The 22,038-nt window shown below is 44.7% G+C and overlaps 1 protein-coding gene across 1 annotated transcript in view; it reads right to left on the bottom strand.

The window, feature by feature from the left end:
- Positions 1-639: 639 nt before the first annotated feature.
- Positions 640-22,038, bottom strand: part of LOC126516797 (ankyrin repeat domain-containing protein 17-like) — a 228,066-nt gene continuing 206,667 nt past the window's right edge. The window contains exons 29-31 of the mRNA XM_055063998.2: positions 20,399-20,551; positions 9,505-9,642; positions 640-987 (exon numbers count right to left, since the gene is read on the bottom strand). Of these exons, the coding sequence (XP_054919973.2) occupies positions 955-987; positions 9,505-9,642; positions 20,399-20,551 (324 nt within the window). The 3' untranslated portion in view covers positions 640-954. The remainder of the gene's footprint in view (positions 988-9,504; positions 9,643-20,398; positions 20,552-22,038) is intronic.

Here is a 22,038-nt window from a genome sequence, read left to right as displayed (position 1 = left end):
AAATGATTTTGGGGAAATGATGCATTTTCGAATGGGCAGCTAGCCGGGCAGAATTTCTTAAAAGATGACAATGCTACCCGGTCTTCCATTCTAACATACACTTTTTGCCTACAATATCCACAACAAGAGCACTCCTGGCAACACGCCGAGCACTTGCACCTTTGGGCCAAGTCCCTCTATGGCTCCCTGCGACTTCCAGGTGCCAGAGGTGGAGCTTCCAGTATTAACAGTAGATTGGAACACATGGACACCAAGGCAGGTATAATGTAAGGATTAATTTCGCTCAATTCCATTTTTTAGGTGATAACATAGGTAGAGCGCCACACAGACCAGTGACAAAGTGCTAAAATGATTATCATTGGAATAGAATTATTAGACGATCCGAACCCAATACTCTTCAGAGCAAGTTTATGGCCTTCAACCCTGCAAACAATCTGTGCACTGTGGCAAGACCCTGAGCGCAGTTGGGTCAGTAGCTTTCTAACTTGGCCTGGGCCAACTTCAACCTTGAGACATAGGACAACTGTGTGTCCCAAGCTTGTGCGAACCTCTATCATCAACCGCTATGACAGCCATGTGCAAGCGTTAGTCAACAGACTTCGCACTGCACATGGTGAACACACAACTTTGCACATGTGGTTTTTTTGAACCTGCTTTTATTTTTTTTATTATTTATAACAGCGCTGCAGCATGCCCTCCCAAGGTTTGCTCCTCCAACACCGGTGGCTTGTCCGGTGGCCTTTCTAATCTCTCGCTAGTGTTGTCTCATGTGTGTGCGTTCCATGTGTGTGTCTGGCACGCTTGTGTGTCTGTCTGTGTGTGTATATATATATTTATAATATATATAAACGGGTTCCTTCTGCTCCCCTCCCCCAGGTTTGGGGGGCTTGCTGGGCCACCCGATCTGCTGTCGGGATGGCAACGGCTACTTGTGGAAGGGACCGCGGGACCAAATCACGTCTGGTGGTGCGTCCAGCTCTGCCAAGGCTGCAAGGAAGTGCCACCGCCAACACCGTGAGCAGAGAAACATTCAACACTGGGCCTCAAAAAACAACGCACTCCATCCAGCAAGATGTCACCCCATCCCCACCCTGTGAAAGGAAAGGTGTCCTTTGCCTTCAAGGGTGGAGTCAGGTATTAGACCAAACACTTCTAAGATCTTTATTCTGGGAATAATGGTGCCGCGTAGTTGCAGATATGTGCAACTTTATGCGCTTATTCCAATTATGACCTCAATTTTTACTTATCTCATTTGGTTGTAACCCTAGGCAAGTTTACTTCACATAAAAAAAAAAATAGTGGAAGTTCCTCGGCTTTCAGTAAACAGGGTTATCAGTGGCTTCCAATAAGGTGCAGCTTCTGCACCTTATTGCTCTGTCTACCCATGGCCTCCACGATTGCACGCACTGGCAGGTGTTGCTCTGGCCAACCCATTTGCATGCTCTGCAGCAGAAAATGCGTAATGCAGCGCGGGCGCCCGGTGCTGTTAGCTGAGGGCTCTGCTGCCCGTGGAGTTGGCCATAGAAGGCAGACCGTGCGAGACCTCAATGTGCGCATTGCCTCTCTTTTCATCTGTTGTGGAAGATTTTGGCAGGATAGATTCAGGCAATTTTGAGCTTTGCCTCGAGCATTTTGACATTTTAACCGTTTAGTCCTTTTGTGCATTTATATTTTTTCCTCCCTTTTATATCCTTATCCATTGATCTTGCAGTATCTATAGCCTGTACTTATGTTTCATTAGTCTTTCTAAACAAATCGTGTGTTGACACACTGTCCATTGTCTGTGGACTGGTAGATTATCGTAGATGGCAGAGTTTAATTGTTGTCTACCTAGCTTTTTTTATTGCATTGCGTTAATTAAGCAATTTATGTGGCAGTTTTCGAGTTCGCACACCAATTCTTTAGTGCAACGATGCGCCCTTTTTCCTGTTCTTATTAGTTTGATGTTGTGTGCTATTGTGTTTGCAAATAATGTCTTTGTTACCCAATGCTTTTTTTCCTTAATGAATAACACTTGCTTTAGGTTGATGTGACTGTAGCATTTCCCCTTACTCAGTGCCTTCCTAAAGGCATGTAAGGTATTCATAAATAAATACATAAAAAAAAAATTAAAAATGACCACGAAATAAGCAGACATGCGGAAAACCAACTAACTAGTATTTTTCTGCTCGAAGTTCATTAAAATTTCAATCACTACTGTTTTTAGTTATGGTAATGCCTGTTGGGCAGCAACTACATATGTGAATAAATGAGTAAATAATTGCATAATTTCTTATTTCCCACTTTTTGGTAAAGATTTTTTGCTCTCCATCCTTGAGACTGCGGCATGCAGCAGGTAATGGCACGCAAACACATGCAACGGAACACACAAATTTCCTTTATTCGTTCAGAAAAAAAAAAAAAAAAAGAAGAAGAAACATTAAAGCTGGTGCACCTTAGCTGAAAGAAATCCTTGTGCATTTGCACATTTCAGCGACACTCCACCTTGGATATTTGCCTTTGGACTGGCATATTCAAAGGGCCCCTGAAACGGTTCGCACAAATTTTGTAGACGCGTAGGGTACAGCTTAAGCAGAACATTCGCACCACAATTTAAGTGAAGCGTTACGTATTAATGGAGCTACAAGCGATTACAAGTTACCCTCCTCCCTAGCCATGCTTTTCCTCCTCAACTCGTTCGCCGAGCGCTCGGGGCTAAGCTTCGTCTTCACTGGTTCTGCGTCATGATGCGACGTCACATCGTTCACTTCCGGTTGTTTTGGAGCCCGCTCCCGCCTGCGCGAAACCTCTCCGCTAGCCGCTTGGCCATCGACCCCAAGCGAGAGCTATCGAAGCAGCGTGCACTGTGAGCATTCTGTCGCAGCACCGAACGTGTCTGGTATTCCGGCAACCACACACTAGCTGAACGTTTCGACGCAACGGTGGAGGCTAAACTTTAGGAACTTTAGCGTAGACGTACGTGAGCTGCCTGATCGGTCTCCACGGTCCAGCCACCCGTTGGCGCAGAGCTTAACCAGCCAAAGAAAGAGCTAATACTGCTCTAACCAAGTGTAAAATATTTTAACCCTTTGAGGGTCAATGATGTAAATATACGGCGCCGCGAACAAGTCCGAAAATGGTCCATGCCATGTTACTAATCGCTCAAAAGGCGACCGCCTCTTTCTCGATCGTTCAGCGCTCGCAGGGGTGTGCATAGGAAGGATGCCGCCGTGCATGCGTTACCGCTGCTTTTTTTTTTTTTTTGACACTCGATAACTAATTGCCTCTGGTTGGCGATAAATAAGATGAAGATTAGCGGAAGTTTGTCACACATTTTGCTTTTTTGACAGGCACACAACCACACAGTTTTCTTGAGTGCGAGCAGCTACGCAGTTCGATTACGCTATGGATGTACATATTAGATATTAGTGTAAGAGCAGGAAGATTTGAGCCCTGCGAAATATTCTCTTGTGCGAATTTTCAAGGCCTTGAACTATGCTTATAAAAATGCATCAAATTTTTAATTCTTATAAGTTTATTTCCTTTTTCATTGCTGTTATTCATGAATGAAGAGTACATATATACCAACGCAAATTTTTTTTTTTTACTTTACAGTCACTCTAGAAAAATTGCGGTGAATTTTTTTCGAAATAAGTCCCTAAGAAGAATTGAAATCTGCAATAAAAAAAATCGACTCTGGGCAGTCGCATATGTCGAAAAAAATCGACCCTCAAAGGGTTAAACATTTACAAAAACAACATATGTGTTAACGAGCACACTTCTGCGAAAAATTTACACCAGCAGCGAAGAAGAATACATTTTGTTACTGCTACTGTGTGTGGTTGTACTCTATGCCACCAGGTGGCTGCACCGTGCAGACCCTTCACATTTGCGCTTCTGTTCATTCCATGAAACGACACCATAGGGGAAACGGCCAGGCCCTGTTCGCTTGCGCTTGCATTTACCCTAATATCGGACTCTCGAAACGCTATTGCGTTGGTAATCTTCCGGTGTAAACTGACGGCCACAATTGTGCAAATCCTGGCGCCGATCGGATAGCGGCAGTTCGATGCGCTGCAGCCAGTCCGTTTGTCTACTGGCTTGCAGAGGGTCACGATGTCGCAGCTTGACATATTGCCAGTTGCTATGTTTGCAGTCCACAACGCAACAAAGTCGTATCATAGCACTCGCGAAAAGACAGAGCGACACTGACGACGGAGCTCTCGTCAAAGACGGAGCGCATTGTAACACAAACAGATGACACTTGCTGAGTGCCGGAAGTGCTTAAGTTTACTGAAAAATTGTTCTTGTGCCTTCTCTTTATGTTACTTTCTTTTTATAAAAACAAATTAACTAACATTCCAACTATTATGAACATCATTTGGTTTACCATAAAGTTGGAAAAATTATCGATCACGCCTGGTCACCCAATTGGATAGCTCGCCCCACTGACGTCATATGGGTAGGGGCGGCATAAAATTCCGCCGAGCAGTGTGCTGCGATCGGCAGCCATGTGCATTTTTAAAACCTTATAAATTACACGCTTTACGCGGAGCACTTAGATGCGTCAATTAATGATCAGAGGGACCTACTCTAACACTCGGTACGTTTGTGGAAAATCGTCAAAATCGTTTCAGGGTCCCTTTAATCCTGCCAGTTAGGTTTGTCTGTTTGCTCACAAAGCCAATACTAGATACATAAGAAACATACAATGTTTCTAGCGCCGTCAACTTTTGTATGTTTTCCATGGTGAAATAACCCGCTTACTACAATGCCCCAATGTTGCGTTATCAGTTATAACGATGAAGTCTGGCTGCTGGGTGTCTGAGCTGAAAGGTAGTGAAATGCAAAATCCCTGAAAAAAAAATGAAAAAAAAAAAAAAGAAAACGAGAAATTCAAGCTGCTGCATGATGGGCCACTGCTACAACAGCCACCACGCACTCATTTTCCAGCCATCTCCGTGCGGCTCTCTCCCGTCTCCCTTCCCCCTCTCCGAACACGAATGGGCTGTGCCCATAGCTCTACGCCGCCCCACCCTCTGAAACACGAATGGACTGCGCCAACTGCACCGCAAGCAGATTGCTCGCCTGTTGCTCGCTGGCTCCTCATTCAGCGCAGTACTGCAAGCAGCTTAATCACTTGCATTCTTGGTTGGTTGCATCGAAATCGTTCCTGGCCATGCGGCTTCTCAGCCTCGCTTCACTCGCCGCCGAAACGGAAGATGGCTGATCCGCCCGCTGATCATTGGCAATGCACCATGTTGCCGTTGAAAAGAAAGCACACAGCTATAGATTTGGAAATTAAGTGCTTCTAAACTATGAGATGATCGTTGCAAACGTGCTTGCATCAGATAGCACCGGCAACGACGGCAGCGATGACAGGGCAGGCTGCCTCAACATTGTCCTCACAGGAGGCCTGGCAGATAATTCAGTCCCTCCGGGGCTTCGTTCTTGCGAGGAACCTTCCGCTGCAATACGTGGAGCCCTTGGATGCCTTGAAGAAGGATGTCGGCAAGCTTCGCGTAAAGCATGCATGGCTGATGGACATAGACTTTTCTTGTGCACGCCAGTGAGAACTACGTGGTGAGATGCTTGTGGCGATCTCTCCTCAGCATTACTTCTGGATCTCTCAAACTGACAGGCTGCCGTGGCATCCTTCTTGCAATTACTAAAAGGCCCCATTTGGGGCCACCAAAGCGATGCTTCGGTGGTGCTCGCATATCGCTTGCCACCTGTGACACCTCTTTGCAGTTGTTATAGCAATGCTATTCTTTTAACACTGACAGCTGGAGCTTGTTACATGCGATCGGAGCGCCCAGGAAGCAGTTAAACGAGAGTGAACACAATCAGCAGCAAGATAGAGGAAGATGGTGGGGAGGGGCACTGGCCTCCCCAGCATTACAGTTCTCACATAAGCTCTGCCATCCCCCTATATGATTTTCTTTTCTTCATGCAACCCGGTTATAATAATTATCCATTATAACAATGGAATTTTCGTGGCACTTGACTATTGTTAATAGTGGTTTCAACTGTAAATCTAAGTGCACAGGCGATTGCAGCATGTTTCTGCGGGTGGATCAAGCTGTGTCTTGCTTCATGCCCTGTCACAATGGCGAAATGCACAGATGAATGCAAGCTCCGACACCAGCAGGCAAATCGTTTAAAGCTTGGAAACCAATTCAAAAGACGACAAACGTACATATAACCAAAAAATTGCTAAATATAGTGTTTCGGGCACATGGCGAACTCTTGTAGATGTATTCCACTTCCACATAACAACAGCAACGTAGAGGGAGTATGTTAGCACACATCTCGTCTACTTCGGCTGCGACTGCGAATGGCACGGCTGTGCATGGCCAGTTGGAGGTAATTTGCGGTGGGTACAAAGGCTAGGCAGGCTGAGGGCTTTCTGTGTACTGTGTTCTCACATGCATAGTTCATGTCAAAGTGAGAGGCAGCACGAAGGGCAATTCGCTTGCTGTCACCGCTCTTCATCATACCAGCCTTGTGACAGTGAGTGCTTGCAGTCATCGGGGGAAATCTGTTCCAAGATTGACCGTGCACGCATGACACCATGCTTGTTGAACTAATTATTTAAGCGTATGTTTACTGCAATTTATACATCCGACAAAACCATGCACCTTGCTTCATGTAGTTGTCGAATACTTTGTGAACGGAAGGTCTGGCTGAGAACTGGTATTTGTAGTGATACTGCCATAGTACGGCTCAAATGTGGAGATGTACGCTGTTAGGAAGTCAGCAAGCACAAAACAGTGCAGGCCCTGTTTTGTCAGCTTTTGTAGGTTATAGCACTTAGAGACTCTTGCTTTGAAGCTGACGGCACTCTCATTAATGCAAATTTTTTGCATGGCTTTGAAATGCTCCCAGCATTTGGCAACATTTGACATAAAAATTGTTACAGCGCAATCACATGCAACCACAAGTATGAAGGACGGAACACAAGCGCTTGTGTTCCGTCCTTCATACTTGTGGTTGCATGTGATTGCGCTGTAACAATTTTTATGTCAAGTATGCATAACTCGCCCAGAAAGAAGTTTTAATGAATTTGGCATCAATACCGTAAAAACCCACATCTAATACGAACCCGCATATAGTACGAGGCGACATTTTTGGGATGCGAAATGGAAAAAAAAAAAGTTTTATCCGCGCATAATATGAGCTAGGGAAACTCGAGGAAAACATTTATTTAAATTGCACTCCGCACTTCAGTCGCTGTCTTCCTCAACTGCACTCTTTTCGGATAGTTCCTTGTCAGACATATCTTCCCAGAGGTACTCATCCTCTGTGCCATCGAGCGCATTCGAGATGCCACACTTCCTGAACGCACAAAGCATAAGGTTCTCTGGTATGCTGGCGCATGCGTCCACAATCCACTTGCATAGCGCGGCTGGCGAAGCCCGCTGCAGCCGCCCGGTCGGCGTAACTGTAGGCTCACCTGAGCGCATCCAATCTGCGTAACATCGCTTGACCGCGTCCTTGAATGGCTTGTTCATACAAACATCTAAAGGCTACAGCTGAGACGTCATCCAACCCGGAATAACTACGAGTTCAGTGCCGGATTAACGCAATAGGCTCTTCACTGAGTTGGCCAAATGGCAACGAAATGCATCCAGCACGAGGATGGACAGGAATGACAACAGTGCGCCAGGCCAGACATACCAGACGGACATACATACCACATACATACATACATACCAGACATACCAGATGGACTTTATTTTATAGATGGATGTCACTCCTGCCATTCTTAAAGCTTGTGGAGAGGTGCCCATGCTCAGAGTAAGGTTAATAATGTGGACAAGAACATTACACATTAATGGTGATATATATGCTTAATTTCTACTGGACCTTTGTCATTGATACCAGCTGCCACATAGTTCTTTAATTTCTCAATAGTCCGTGCAATTTCTATACTATAAAGTTACTTCTTTCCAGCCCTTCCATATGGATTGCTCTGGAAGGACACCAAAGTAGGAAACTTTCTCATGTGCAAAGTGGTTTGTCTTATGCACAATTTCCTCAATCCATTGCTTCATGACAAATATGTTGATTGTTGATAAATATGTTAATTGTGTAGCTTTTCCAGCCCCGTCGCACGTGCACCTCTGTTGCTGCCGTCCTCTGTGTCATCTTTCCAGTCACCGTCATCAGTACACTCATTGGACAAGGTTTCGTTGTCTGATAAAAGAATATAATTTTCCTCTTCACTAAAGTCATTGTTACTTGCGCTGAAACCATGAGGATCATTCCCGTTACGCGTGTGCGCTGAGCGGCGGCAATGAAACAACTCAAGCTACTGCTGCTTTTGAGCTTTCTTTAGTTGCTCACCTTAGCGCTGCCACCTAGAGGGAAGAGGATAAAATAAGTACATACTTGTGCGAGCGCCCAAAAGGTGGCACTACATATGCACTGGGAGAAAGGATGTGCACAGCTTAAAAGGCCTTGGCAGGTGCCTTCCGACAATGGACTGCACAATTAATTTTGCTGCTTGCTTCACCCACCAGGCTACTGTCAAATGAAGCACCCCTACTGATACCAGGCGCTACAGGATAATGCACGGATAATGGAGTTCTGGCAACATTAATCTGGGGCCGTAATGTTCCTGAACTCACATTATTGAAAAAAAAAAACCTATGCATCTGCTGATAGTTGTTCTAGAGGATTTTAAAGGCTCAAACACGTGCACGGAAAATTCAAGCGATACATTTGTTGTTGCAGAAGGGCATCTATCGCCATCGCCTGCTGCATTGCCTGTTTTGCACCACTAAGAAATTCTGACTTGTTGCCCAGAAGTCTACACAGAGGCTCCTGCCGGTTACCACGGTTTCATACCAGACTGCCAGCTTCAATCTAAACTCACCCTTGCAACATATTTTTATTTTGTTTTGTTTACTGTGCTCAAGCACGGTATTAAAACTAGACCTAATTCGCTCTCATACCCCAAACTCGACCTTATAGAACACTGATCTTGCGACATAACTGCAGTTTTTTACTCGCATATTTAATTGGACAACAGTGTAAATTTGTCACTACTTCTTGTCAAAATGGTGTGTCCTAGTAGTTACCCCACACCACAATGCAACAAGGTCTGCTTGTCGCATTCTATGTCACTGTCGCTCAAATGTCATGCATGTGTGATGGCCTTTGTAAGTGACAATGCTTTACTGGCTGCAGTTATATTGAACCTAGTTTTACAGGCTATTCCACTAGGTCAGGTGGTTGTCTCCAACCATTTTACACAATAACCAATGCTGCACTTCAAAGCAGATGAATACACCTAGATTGCACGTGAGTGAGCCGTCACCGTAGCAATTGCTGGTGGCACAGAGGAAGGATTAGGGCCCTCAAAAAGCATCTTGAGCAGTGGAAGCTGTTAAAGATAATATGCTGAAAATGGAAGCAGTGTGCTATATGTAGGACAACATGCACAATCAGCAAGCTACCAACTACTACAGAAACTCAGAGAGAGAGAGAGAGAGAGAGAGAGAGAGAGAGATAACCTACCAGCTTGGCAGTTGCCACATGGGCATGGTGAGGTTGCTGCTGCTGTGGGTGGTGGGGGGGGTGGTGGCCGGCATGGTGGTGCAGGGAGTCGCCTGGCGCACCACCCATTAGCTTATGCGGGGACCAGGGTGTTGCCTCCTGATGGAAAGAAAAATTTAATCTCTGAGCAACGGGGCGACTGCTCTCTGGGACCCCCATCATGAACACAGCGAAAATTAGAGGAGCTGTCATGTAAACCACAGAGTTTCATACAATAATTACTAGAGGAAACTCCGGCACTAGTGTCTACGGGAGCTGTAATGGGAGCGGTTGACCCAGCATGGGAATTATACCAAGTACACGGACTTGCTTAAACTTTGTTCTGCTGGCTTTAAACGGCTTCTTGACTTTGTAAACTCGCCAGTTTCAACAAAGTGCTGTGTCAGAAATAATTAAATAAAACATTATTAAGACTGTCTGGCTACAGGATTCAAACACAGGACCCCTTGTACCAGGTCCGATATTAAAAGCATTACGTCGCGGACACATGCATCGACAAGTGGCATAGAACACCTTTATGAATTTCTTGCAGGCAAGCCAGCACGTTGAGACGCGTGGCCCATTTCGATTTGGTTACCTCGAGAGGCTCAACCACTGCAATTAGTAGCGATTATGTGTGCTCTCAGAATATTCCACACTTAGAAAAGTATGTACTGCTCTGAAATTCAGGACAATGAACACAGATAAAGCGTACAATAAACATAGAGACAGGAGCTTCTGAATCCACAAGCACGAAGATCAGACAAATCCTTGTGCTTCCCATCGTTCCCATGGTGGCTGAACGATTGCAGCACCAGAGTTTCCTCTAGTAACAATTGCATGAAACTACGATGCAAACAGATTAGGGTGGCCAACAACAGCCGATGAAAAGACAGTGTATGCTCTACTGCTTTTGTGACAAGTATCATTACTACAACTGCATGAATGTAACATTAATATACAACTCCAGTGCACATTAGCCATGGTTTGTACCAAATATCGCACAACATTTAAGGACAATTCAAGGAGGGTGGCACAAGGCCGTATTCACACAAGTTGAATTCACGAATATTCTTCTGGAAGTCATGCTTTCTTCCACAGGAACTATCTCTGCTCTCACTTTTTTGCGTGTCTGCCTCACCTTTTGCTATGGAAAGTGGTGCAGAAAGTGACGGTTTCATTTTACAGGCATGCAATGCGACAAGTACTTCTTGGCTGTAGAACCATGCATTTTGAATATGAATATTATGAAGTTGTATATATACAGGATTTCAATATAATGAAATTTCACTGTCGCCATGAAGGAATACCGAAGCAATAAATCTAAACTTCCACAAATGCAGATGGTCAAATAGTTGAATTACAAGTGCCTGCTTGCGAATGCACTTCTCAAATTGCCCACCGGGCGACCAAGAGCAACCAACCGCCAAAGAGGAGCAGCATCATGCTCCAAATAAGGAGAAATTGCGAGGGCGAGCAGAGAACGATGGTGGCTTGAGTGCCGTCTTTCCGTGTGCAATCAAACACGTGCAGGGGGTGGTGGGGTGCTCCATCAAGCGTGTGCTCCATTCCCGATTTTCTCCCCTTTTCCGTAAAGTTGGATTTAACAAGATTCTATTGCAATATAACGATAATTATAAAAAACTTTGCTGCTGCTCATTTTCCAACAGCGAAGTTCGAATACGCACTAAGAAGACTGAAGTGGATTGGACCTGTGAGCTAAATCCCAGCGCACGACTATGAACGTGTGCACCACTGTGTCTGGCACAGGATGGGGGCAATTGGGGCAGCACTTTCACTCCTGCGTACTTTAAGTTTCAGTGGAAAGATTACAAAGCAGAAATGTCAACAACTAAAGTTCTGTTTCTATCTCTTGTGTCATCTAAAACATACATGCAAGCAGTTATTAAAAAAACAGACGAACACACAACTGAGTAAGCTTGGAGTTTTACTTCGAGTGGTGAAGTTGATCTCAAAGGAGAGACATACTAATTGAAAGACATACCATTAAAAATTAGAACTTTGAAGCCTGAATGAAACTCCATTAATGAAATGAGAGCTCAATTGCAACAAAATTTCACTTTGGCTAAATTTGTTACAAATGAGTAGTATATAAAGTACACGACTGATTATTTGGACCCCGATAATTTGGACAAACTTTTATTATTCGCACAGCCCCGTGGCGCCGTCACTAGCCCCATAGACTTAATAATCTACAAAGACTCACATTTTGGACACTTTACAGCGTGTTGTGTGATAACTCGGACTCAGACTGCACAATTGTGTGTTAATATGGCCACTGAGTCAAACAGAAATAGCAATATCTTCATATTTAGACGCTGCCGGCACTCCACAACACCGAAACTAACGAAGCTTAGTCGATTTGGTAGTCCCAGATGAGGATTCGGTGCATGAATCGACTGAACTTTCGTCTATCTGCAGTGGCAGTATCACAATGGTTGAGAAACAGGTTGTAGCAATGCCTTCCTCTCGATTCTATGCCACTCATACCATCGACCGTTCATTGCCGGCTGATCCTGTTGATAACACGTACGGAGCGTCGCTCTGACCCCTGACGAAGCACAAAAAAGAATATCATAGAAGGCCCATCCACCATTCGTGGCCAGCTGATCCTGTTGATAATACGTGCAGAGTGTCGCTCTGACCCCTGACAAAGTGCGAAGAAGAATATTGTCAAAGGCATTACAAGAAAGTCATGAGCATAGACTGTCTAGGCTAAGGGCAAGCGTATCTGCATGCAGCAACACACTTTGACAAATGGTTTGGGCTGTATTCTTGATCGCTTGTAGAGGATACTTTCGTTTTCGCTATATTTCATGTGACTAGCATCGAAGGTGTCGACAGATGGAAGTGTTTTTGCACAGTGATAAGAAAGTGTGCTTGGCACTGTTCCATGCATGAAGTCGCTCAAAGATGCCGACGCGTGTTGGGCTAGTCACACGGAAGCGCGCTCGGCACTGTGCCAAGAATGCCATCGCTCTGGCGCTATAGTTACGCGAAATCGGCCTTTTTCATGTTCCTGTGCTGCCTTCTGCTGCAGGCTGCTGTAAACGTTTTGGAAGGGTGCCAGGGCTTTCGCCGGTTGATTTGTGTACCTGCATCCATGTCAAGTGTGCCTTGGTTGTGCATCTCGTGGATTGCTAACAGTTATTAATGGCTTTTCTGGAGCAGCATGTCCTTCCCGGAAGCCATGTGGCACTAACTACTGGGTGAGCAGGTTGGCCTGAGTGCGCTGTTGTGCTAACAGTGTGGCCTATAAAGTAACACCGAGTTTTTTCTGCCGACGCGGCTGCCATGGAGTTTGTTGTCGCCGATTTCTGTACTTGGAGCTCACTTTTTGTATTTGACACTTTCTTTAGACACCTCGCATATTCAAGTCTTCAAGTGCAGCCTTCTGCGTTGGATTTACCAAAGCGGTACACTTGTCTACATCCACATCCACAGCCCCACATGGTTGCGAGCTTCAAATATTGTGGAAACGGAGCATCGCTGATATGAAACGATGTCAAAATGTAGCAAGACATACATATCTGCACATATGAGCTGCATTGTTCCAGCTTGAAATGAGTCTATTACGGGCTGTTATTAGTCTCATTTTTCTTTTCCTTCAATCATGTTTACAGTTTGCGTGTGCCATAAAGTAATGAAGATAACTGTGCTTGCATAAACAGAAGTGCTCATTTATAAGCTGTGAATTTCTCTCGCGAAAATGCAGCTTCCATCGCTGACACCGTTTGTAACTGAGTGAGGCAGCTGCTTATGCTGCTGTACCAAAAGCACCATCTCTTGTTTCCCGTTTGACACAGAGGTAAACAGTGCACCTCTGGAATTAAGAAATGTGTTTGCATAATATGTACAAACCCACCCATCTACGTAGCGAATGTTGAATGTCCTTCTGTTGTTTGACCTATTTCATTGCGGGATCATGTGACACACACACACACACACACACACACACACACACACACACACACACACACACACACACACACACACACACACACACACACACACACACGTGTGGGAGTTTGTGCGCGTTATGTTGGTCTGCGCCCTATAAGGCCCCCTCCACTGAAGGGAGACAAGCCCTGAGCATATTTGCCAAGTGCATGGCTGCACTGAAGTACGTGCTTGCATTTGTGTGCTCTAGTCTGGCCGGGCTACGTGGCGTGGATCAGCTTTGTTCTGCACCAGCTTGACCGACGGGTAGTAGCCAAATCCAGATTGCGCATTTTGAAACGCTATCAAAAGCAAGCGTACATGCGGTCGGGGCTTATCTCGGAGGTCACGCTGAGAAGCTGCGCATTCTAGGTAGCCGTCACTTCCAGAGAGCAATAATGGCAGTATTTTTTTCAGTTATGGTATCAAGAACGGCTATTTCTTGCTAGGTTTTCACGACGCTTTCGCTCGTACTTTAAGCATCAAATTTTGCATGGAGGCTCCTCTGCACCTGCACTACCTTATGTTGAATTCCAATGGCGGAGTCGGAGCAAGTTTTTCTGCTCGTTTCGGAGCAAGTTTGTTCCAATGGCAGAGTGAGGGCGGGAGTAAGGTGTTCCAATGAGAGAGTCGGAGGGGATTCAGAGCAGGAGTCACTCCGTGGAGCAGTAAAAGATGCTCCGCCAAAATCAGCGGAGTGTATCGGAACTCTGCGTGACGTATTTCCTTTACCACGTTTGTCTGCTGGGAGGCGCCACTGGTCACGACTTGCGAGGAAGCAAAAGCTGCTGCACGCTTGGCGAGATATCCATTCCGCACTTAAAAAAACAAACAGGTGAACGGTGCTGAAGAGACAAGTGACCGGTGTGGCAGTGCTGGGAGCAAACAGCGGAAGGAAATGACAACACGCAAGGTATCCTGGGTAACTCGGTGATAGAACTTCCGCTTCCACCTTGCTCCGGCGGCACAGGTTGTGTTCCACTCGCGGATCTGGAGGCATTGCTCTGTGCCAGAGTGAAGTGCTTGCTCGCGGAATTCGTCGGCTGCTCCGACTCCGCCATTGGAATTCATTATTTTTCTAGGCTTTTTTACGGGATCCAAAACTGTGCAGCTGGCATTTAAAGATTTGGCCTGGCCATCACCACCTTTGAAAGCCACTTCAGGGGCTGACAGCACTTCTGAGAAATTTTCCAAAGCAATCATTTTGAATGCCAGTGAATTTATTCTCCTGAAATCAACACTTTTAAACTTTGCATAGCATGTGCAAGTTCTGCATTCGTAACATTGGGTTGAATAATTTCGCAGGAATATTTTCAGCGTTTAGTTGCACATGAGTTGCATACCTAACCTTGGCAGTTGAAGGCATTCATAAGAAGCTTAAAATACCAATAGGCTAAATGATGTCTTCAAACAATGAAACAACACTTGGAAAATGGATTACACCAGCAAACAGGAAAAACCCAGCCACACAATTAAGCTGGGATTTTTTGGTTTTGTTGCAAAGTGCATGTTGCCACCTCCCAAGGTTACCTATGCGATTTTTTTCAAATTCAGTCTGAAAGGTGTGTTCAGATAAGTTTGACCGGCATGTCCAGTGACCCTTTTATACATACATACATACATACATATATATATATATATATATATATATATTTGGTGGGTGCAAACGGGGCAAAGAATGAGCCACCTTATTCGGACCCCCAATTCACTCGGGAAGACACTGTCTTTGATAGACTTTAACTAGAAATTGAATCGTCTTTTAACTTTTTTTGACAGTTATACTGCTCTTATTGGGAAGGAAAAAAGTGCATCTCTCCACAAAATGAAAGTGAAGCACAACACTACCTTTCTGTAGGAATTGTTTCGCTTCTCTTAGCACTTTGCTCTAAGCTCACGTAATGTAATTGTGCAGATTCCTCGTGTGGCACTTATGATCTCACTGTGAGATGGCACTGGCAGGTTAAAAATTCGATTGCGTCGACGCCAGTGCCAAGACTATTCCTTCGTAGTTGTAGTTCACGATGCGTACCCCTATGTGGTGTTGGTTCACTGCGAGTTTCACTACATGCTCCCTCATTGATCAAATTACAGTAGAATTTGGTTAATTAGAACTCCTTAGGGACCGGACATTTATAAGAATAAAACAGAGTTTGAACTGAGGACAGCCCCTTTAAACATAAGCAACTGATCAATTGTGTGGTAGAGTGTGCAAAACCAAAACTGCCACTAGGCTAGCACAGAAAAAATCTTCTTTCCTTCATCAGTTAAAGCCTCGTGCGTTGTTTACTGTGGGTGTGAGGGAAACCGTGCAAGGGTGAGCAGAGAAGGATGGAGACTTGATGCACGCTGCACTCCCGCATGCCCAGTGTTGGAGATACATGACCGAGCGCACGCTAGGAGGGGGGCATAGGTGAGCACTGGTAATGTGATTGATCAAGTGCGTGCTAGGGGCTCCTTACTGCTCCTTTTGAAAGGAACGGGCCTTAGAGACCAAAAAATAGCAGAAAATCGCTTTTTTGAAACATTCTTTTTAGGTTCTACAGTGTCTGACGCAGTATCTCAAAAATTTTTACGCATCTTGAACCAATATATATTATTTGTAATGGCGCTTTGTATCCCGTCATCGAGCTGTACTTTTTCTGATAAACGCGCAAAAGAGGGCCTTTTTCCGTGACGCACAGTTGCCGACCATAGCCATCTTGGTCTTGTTTGAAAGAGCCACTCTTGGATGGATGGATAAGGCCGAATCCTGTAACTCAGGCAGCGGCTCACGCCCCCTAGCCGTGACTAGCGACATACCGTAAAAACCGGACTATAGGTCGGACCGGAATATAGGTCGATCCCCCAACTAACGAATTCTAAAAATGAAAAAAAATCTTTTTCAATGGCAAAAGTACCGAAAGACACCCTTACCTTGAAACAAATGCGACTCATGCACAATAGTGACAGTATTTATTTAAATGCTGATCGCATGTGCACCCGGCCAATTTTTAACAGTATCGCGCGACCATCGACACGCGTGCTTGTCAGCACCTTATTAACGGTGCTGAGCGGCGAAACAAATGAGATACGCGCACGTGTATACGTGCGCCTACTTTCACCGCTCCGTGCTTTGATAATAAGGTGCTGGCAAACACGCGGGTCGATGGTCGCGCGATACTGTTAAAAATTGGCCGGGTGTACAGTACAGTAGAAGGGCACGAAGTGCGCAAGCGCTACTCCGAATCAGAGCAACGCGTTTGATTAGAGTGGTCCGAACTAGAGTCGTATGACGAGTGCTTCTCGCTGCCCAGTCCAGAGGCGCGTGCGATCTCTACCGCTTTCAAACGGATGCATTCGGCTGTCACAGGCAGCGATCTTGCACGCAGCTCCCGGACGAACTCAGCAACCTTGTCTTCCAGTTTTGCGGTCCGCTGCGGTCCGCCCACGAAATGACGTTTTCTGTTGGTTTGCTGCTTCTGGTCTCCGCCAGTACCGAATGCTCTTTTCAGATACTCCAAATTCGCGCTGTGCCGCGAGGTTGCCGTGGGCTTCCGCGCACTCAATCGCCTTTTTCTTGAACGCGACGGTGACTTGTCGTCGGCTTCTGCTCATTTTGAAACAAAATGTGAAAAAGCAACCTTTAACCAATATAACTTTATGACACTGTAAATGCAAATTGGCGGTGCCACAATGTCGCCACGACGCACATGACGGGCTGCTGATGGCGAAGGCGCTTCTTTACTTCATCCGCCCATTGTTGCAAGACTTCCGTAGTTTTTCCGCCAATGTCCGGTATATAAGACGAGGGTCGACTTTTCGCAATAGTTTTTTGAAAAAAAGCTCGACCTATATTCCGGTTTTTACGGTATATTGTACATAGTGGAGGGCGAAATTACACTGTTGCCTTGATTTTAGCCACCAATCAGATAACCTCCGTTTGTTGTTATTCTACCCGCTTAGTCTGTTTTGCCTGCACTGCCCCTTAAGCCCAATGCTTAGAAAAAAATCAGCCCCGTTGTTTTGAACTGTAGGGTGAAGCCCTTTACAGAAAAGTATCAGGTGTTCAGCCATTTCCTCCTCCTCATAACGTGTTTATGCCTTGGTACTTCACTTGGTACGTCTTAGTCCGCAACTGCTTCTCATTTAGTTTTCATGCCACCTCTACTCAGTATACTGAATGGCTATGAAGGAAAGGCCCGCAAAAATGTTGCCCCGATGCGCAATTCCACTCATCGAATGAGACATGTGACCATAAGCGTACCATGCCATTGGTTGATTTTCGCCGTCTGCCTAAGCTGCTTGCTCGGGCATGTGAAATGTGGCACGAAATTATGTCAAATTCAGTTTGCTACTAACCATAAATTCGGCAAAAAGAAGAAGAAATGAGGGGTGTTAAACTTTCAAAAATGCACAGTAGCATTGGAAGGTGCCGGCAATACCTTGCTACCTGTGACGAGCGCCACCAAAGCCTCACGCCGCAACTGCAGAATAGGCTTAGTAAGATGAACTCTGTTCTGGCACTGCCCGGTGTCCATGCGGCATTCCAGCACAACTACTGTAGCCCGACAAATTGCAGCAGGTGAAGGCAACTCAAGAAAAACTCTGAAGAGTTTGCCTCAATGCTGGCTACCAAGCAAAAATCGGAATTTCTTGGTCACGTTGAAGCCACCGCGACTGGCTTGGCTGCGATGAAGACGCGCTTCGGTATCGTAAGCCTCGATTCTATAGATGCTCTGCTGTACTGTGGAAAGCGCAAGTTGTGGTGCTTTCGGCGAAGTTGCGGCGTGGAGTTCGTTGAGTGGGAGCGGTGGCCAAAAGTTGAACCCGTTCCTCGTGAACAATCTCGCTGTGCACGAAATGCGGAGTGCCGGCAATCGGCAAACGACAAGATTTTTTCTTCTATAAACGTTCCAGAGTACGGCATACATTCTGGGGCATGTGCCAGGGGCATCCTAGCCTGTTACAACTGGTAACATGCACCTACTTTATATTCCTCAACAAATTGAGTTGTCTATTTTTATCAATTTTCTCAAAACAAACTTTTTGCTCAGCCTGCTTGTTTGTGGCAACAACATCTCAAGATCTAGGACAGCTACAGCTGTAATTTCTTTTTGCTATATGAACCTAAATGCATAATATATAAGTGCTACCAGCAGATTTCTTTTTAATTCCTCTACTTTTATTTGCTTTTGTTCCCTGGTAGCCATACCGTAAACACAACTTTGTGAGCTGCCAAATCGCCAATTGTTGTTGGATTTGAAAACTGCTTTGAGCACTTTACTCCTCAAACATTCTGCTTGTGTTATTTCTTTCTGCCCAATATTTTTTTACCTGTTGTCTCCATAAACAATATAATGGACTTTTAGTTATATCAATAATTATCTCTTAAAAGAACAATTGCATTTTTGTAATTGACTCGGAAAGCAAAATAAGACCGTGTGCTTTAACTGAATTTGGCCTAAAGATAAGTAACATAGCTTCATAAATCATGTACTCCCTTAAGAAGCTGGATGGGAAAGATGGGGGCGCATCCGGTTCGGTCTTGGCTCCCTGTGCGTCTTTCATTGTCATTTTTACGGCTACGGTGTGCAACACAACTGTAGCTAGCGACGCATCGAACCTTCACCTTTGGCTTGGGTTTGTCCAAAGAGCTGTGCCTGGGAGAGAGATATTTTGTTCAATATAACCAATGGGTGGTTTTCGGAGTTCGAACTACCTGTAAATTTGAACTGAGGGATTTTGAATTATAAGGATCTCACTACGTTTGGTTAAGAAAATTGTTCTTGTATCCTCTCCACTCTGCTTCAAATGAACAGCATGCAGGGCATGCATTTAAAGGCCCAATATCGAGAGCCAGCACTCCAAAATATGTGACAATGCACCTCCGTTCTGTTGCTGCATGCACAGGTTTTGTCATTTCTGTCCAAGAACACATGGAGTGTTTTCACTGCCAAAATTTTTGGTTTCGTCAACCCTTGCTTTTTGAACCATCCTGCAGCATTTTCGTGTCATAAAATAAAGGAACCTGCAACCACAAGCATGCACGGACCACATATATTCCAGCAGGGGTACCATTTATTCAGTCACATTTCTAGCTTTGCAGTTCTGAAACAAAAATGATAGTATTTCTAGATCACATAAGTTTCAAGTATATAAATTGAATTAGGGAAATCTCAAAGAAAATCAAGGATGGCCTTTCTACGAAAGAAAAAAAAAAGATGTTTTAAATTACTGCTAATTTACTAACATGCATAAGCTTGAGCGCTTCTCGTAAAATTTTAATGCTAGCTCGGGCAAAGATATCTGCCTCAAATATTATCAACTGTCATAGCAACATATTGACAAATTTTGAAAACCATGCTTTTCACCAGATGCAAAGAAAAAAGAAATCCGGACTTTGGCAAACATTGTGCAATTTTCCTCATTTGTGTTCTTTTCCTTCTCCACATCATGGTGGTGATACTCGGTCACTACTAGAAAGAATCAATGTTATTGACTTGCAGTCTATCACTTAATATTTTTAGGGCCGCTAACACTTTTCCATTTCGAGCTAACCAAAATGCCGATTCAGCAAAATTTGCAAATAACGTCTCTGACTGACCGGGCATGTTAATATATTTTTTTAATTATTTTTTTCATGAGCCTAAGGTTGATTTCGTTGTCCTTAGCACTTGGGCAACAAAATAATATGTTTGATCAAAAAAAAAAAAAATAATAATAATGTTCACCGAGCATGCCCGGCTAAACTTATCTGAACACACCCTGAAGATACTTGTAGAACTCTCTGCTTGAAGCTGGGTATGTGGACAATACATGAGCCTATAGAGTAATCATTTCAAGTAGTGTTTTAGAAACAGGAATATGTCACCCCACCTTTATTTTTTTTTTAAGAGCAATCTAGATGGCAAGTTTCTCCCCTTTGTCGTGCACCCACCTGAGGCTGGTGCGGCGCCTCGGCAGCCACTCTAGCAGAGGAGAAAAGCTGCGCAGCGCCTCCTAGCATTGCTCCAGTTGCTCCGCCAGGGAAACCGTTGAGGAAAGGGGGGCAGCCACCCAGGCTTCCAGCGTTCAGTGTTGCCTGCTGAGGCTGTGCAGCATAGCAGGGAAAAAAAAGAAAGGCAAGAAGTTGCACATCTGACCCCCATTTCTGTACTTCCCTACCTCTGAGCTAGCCGCCACAATTGCTGTTCATTCATGCCCACCATGTTGAAGGGCATATAATGACCTTATTAACATGCTGAAATCACAATGCATTAAAAAATGTCCATATAAAGAGCAATTTGACACAGCATAATTTCATAATGTGTGCGCTTGTGTTCCCACAGATGCTATGAAAATGATGTCTCTACACCTACTGAAGGCTTGCTAACAAAAAAGATGGCACCCATGATGACGCTCTTACATGGGTCATGCATCCTCAGTTAAAAAATGTGCAGAACTCCCAAGTTTGCTTTCAAAATCTCTAGTGTTATGCACATTTCGTGGATGCCTTTTTACCATGAGAGTCCAGCATTTTTAATATCTTGATGTTTTCCTTATTAGCCAAAATAAAGGGACAAAGGCAGATTGGACTACTGCTCTTGACGTAATGTAGTGCAAAGGCACAACCACAAAGAAGACACAGATACACATCACAGGTCCTTGTGATGCGTGAGAGCATAAGAACAGGATACAAAGGCAGCGCACATTATAAATGAGCGTGTGTGGCAGTTTGAAGGTCACATATGTTCACAATCGCAGATTTAGAATCTTCAGAGCGACTTATTTCATCAAAAGGGGAAAGAAAATTACTTTCATGAAATGAGCTTCACTAAGTGCATACCCTGCATGCTGGTTAATTTCTACAAGCTGTACTAGAGGGCACTAGTTGTCCTGTTGACAATGGAATTATCACTACTATACCCCGCGCCAGCATCAAACCTACCAAACTGCAACTTCGCTTGCAGACTGACGAAATGCTTAAGCCTAGCCGATGGGTGTGGCGGGCAAAAAGCTGAAGTGGGAAGTTCGCCCTAAATGCGTCTACCAGTAGACTAGACTACATCAGTGATCAGGCACGAGATACATGGATGGGCTGGTCCTACGGCCTCTGTGGCTGTAGTGAAGTTTACATCCACGGGCGATCAGCCGGCAACTACTGATAACGCCTACCAAGTTTGTGTGTGCACTTACTGGATAGAATGGTGTAAGCTCACGAGTGGGCATAAAGTCAATAAAGCTGAAAACTGATTTTGCGCACCAGTCTGAACTGACAGGTGGTGTCACGGCATGAAGGCCATGTGCATGGTATACGTGCTTCACGATGACCCGCGACGCACATAGCACTGCGCAATGGAGAAATGCGAAACTCACCTGTGGTCACGGCGATCACTAAATTTGAAGTACATTTTATTTTAATAGAGCACAACACTAAGCAAAAGTCTGAACAAATTTTCTGCTGTGTTGGTGCTCTTAAAAAGAAAAGAAAGAAAGAAATAAATTTTCACCATCACAATTTGTTTTTATGGACTGTCCAATTATTCAGACATTTTTGCGACATTGTCTATATCTGAAAAATCTATCGGAGACTGTAAA

The sequence above is a fragment of the Dermacentor andersoni genome, chromosome 1, assembly GCF_023375885.2.
Source record: "Dermacentor andersoni chromosome 1, qqDerAnde1_hic_scaffold, whole genome shotgun sequence".
Classification (NCBI taxonomy): domain Eukaryota; kingdom Metazoa; phylum Arthropoda; class Arachnida; order Ixodida; family Ixodidae; genus Dermacentor; species Dermacentor andersoni.
This window is presented reverse-complemented; position numbering and strand designations above follow the sequence as displayed.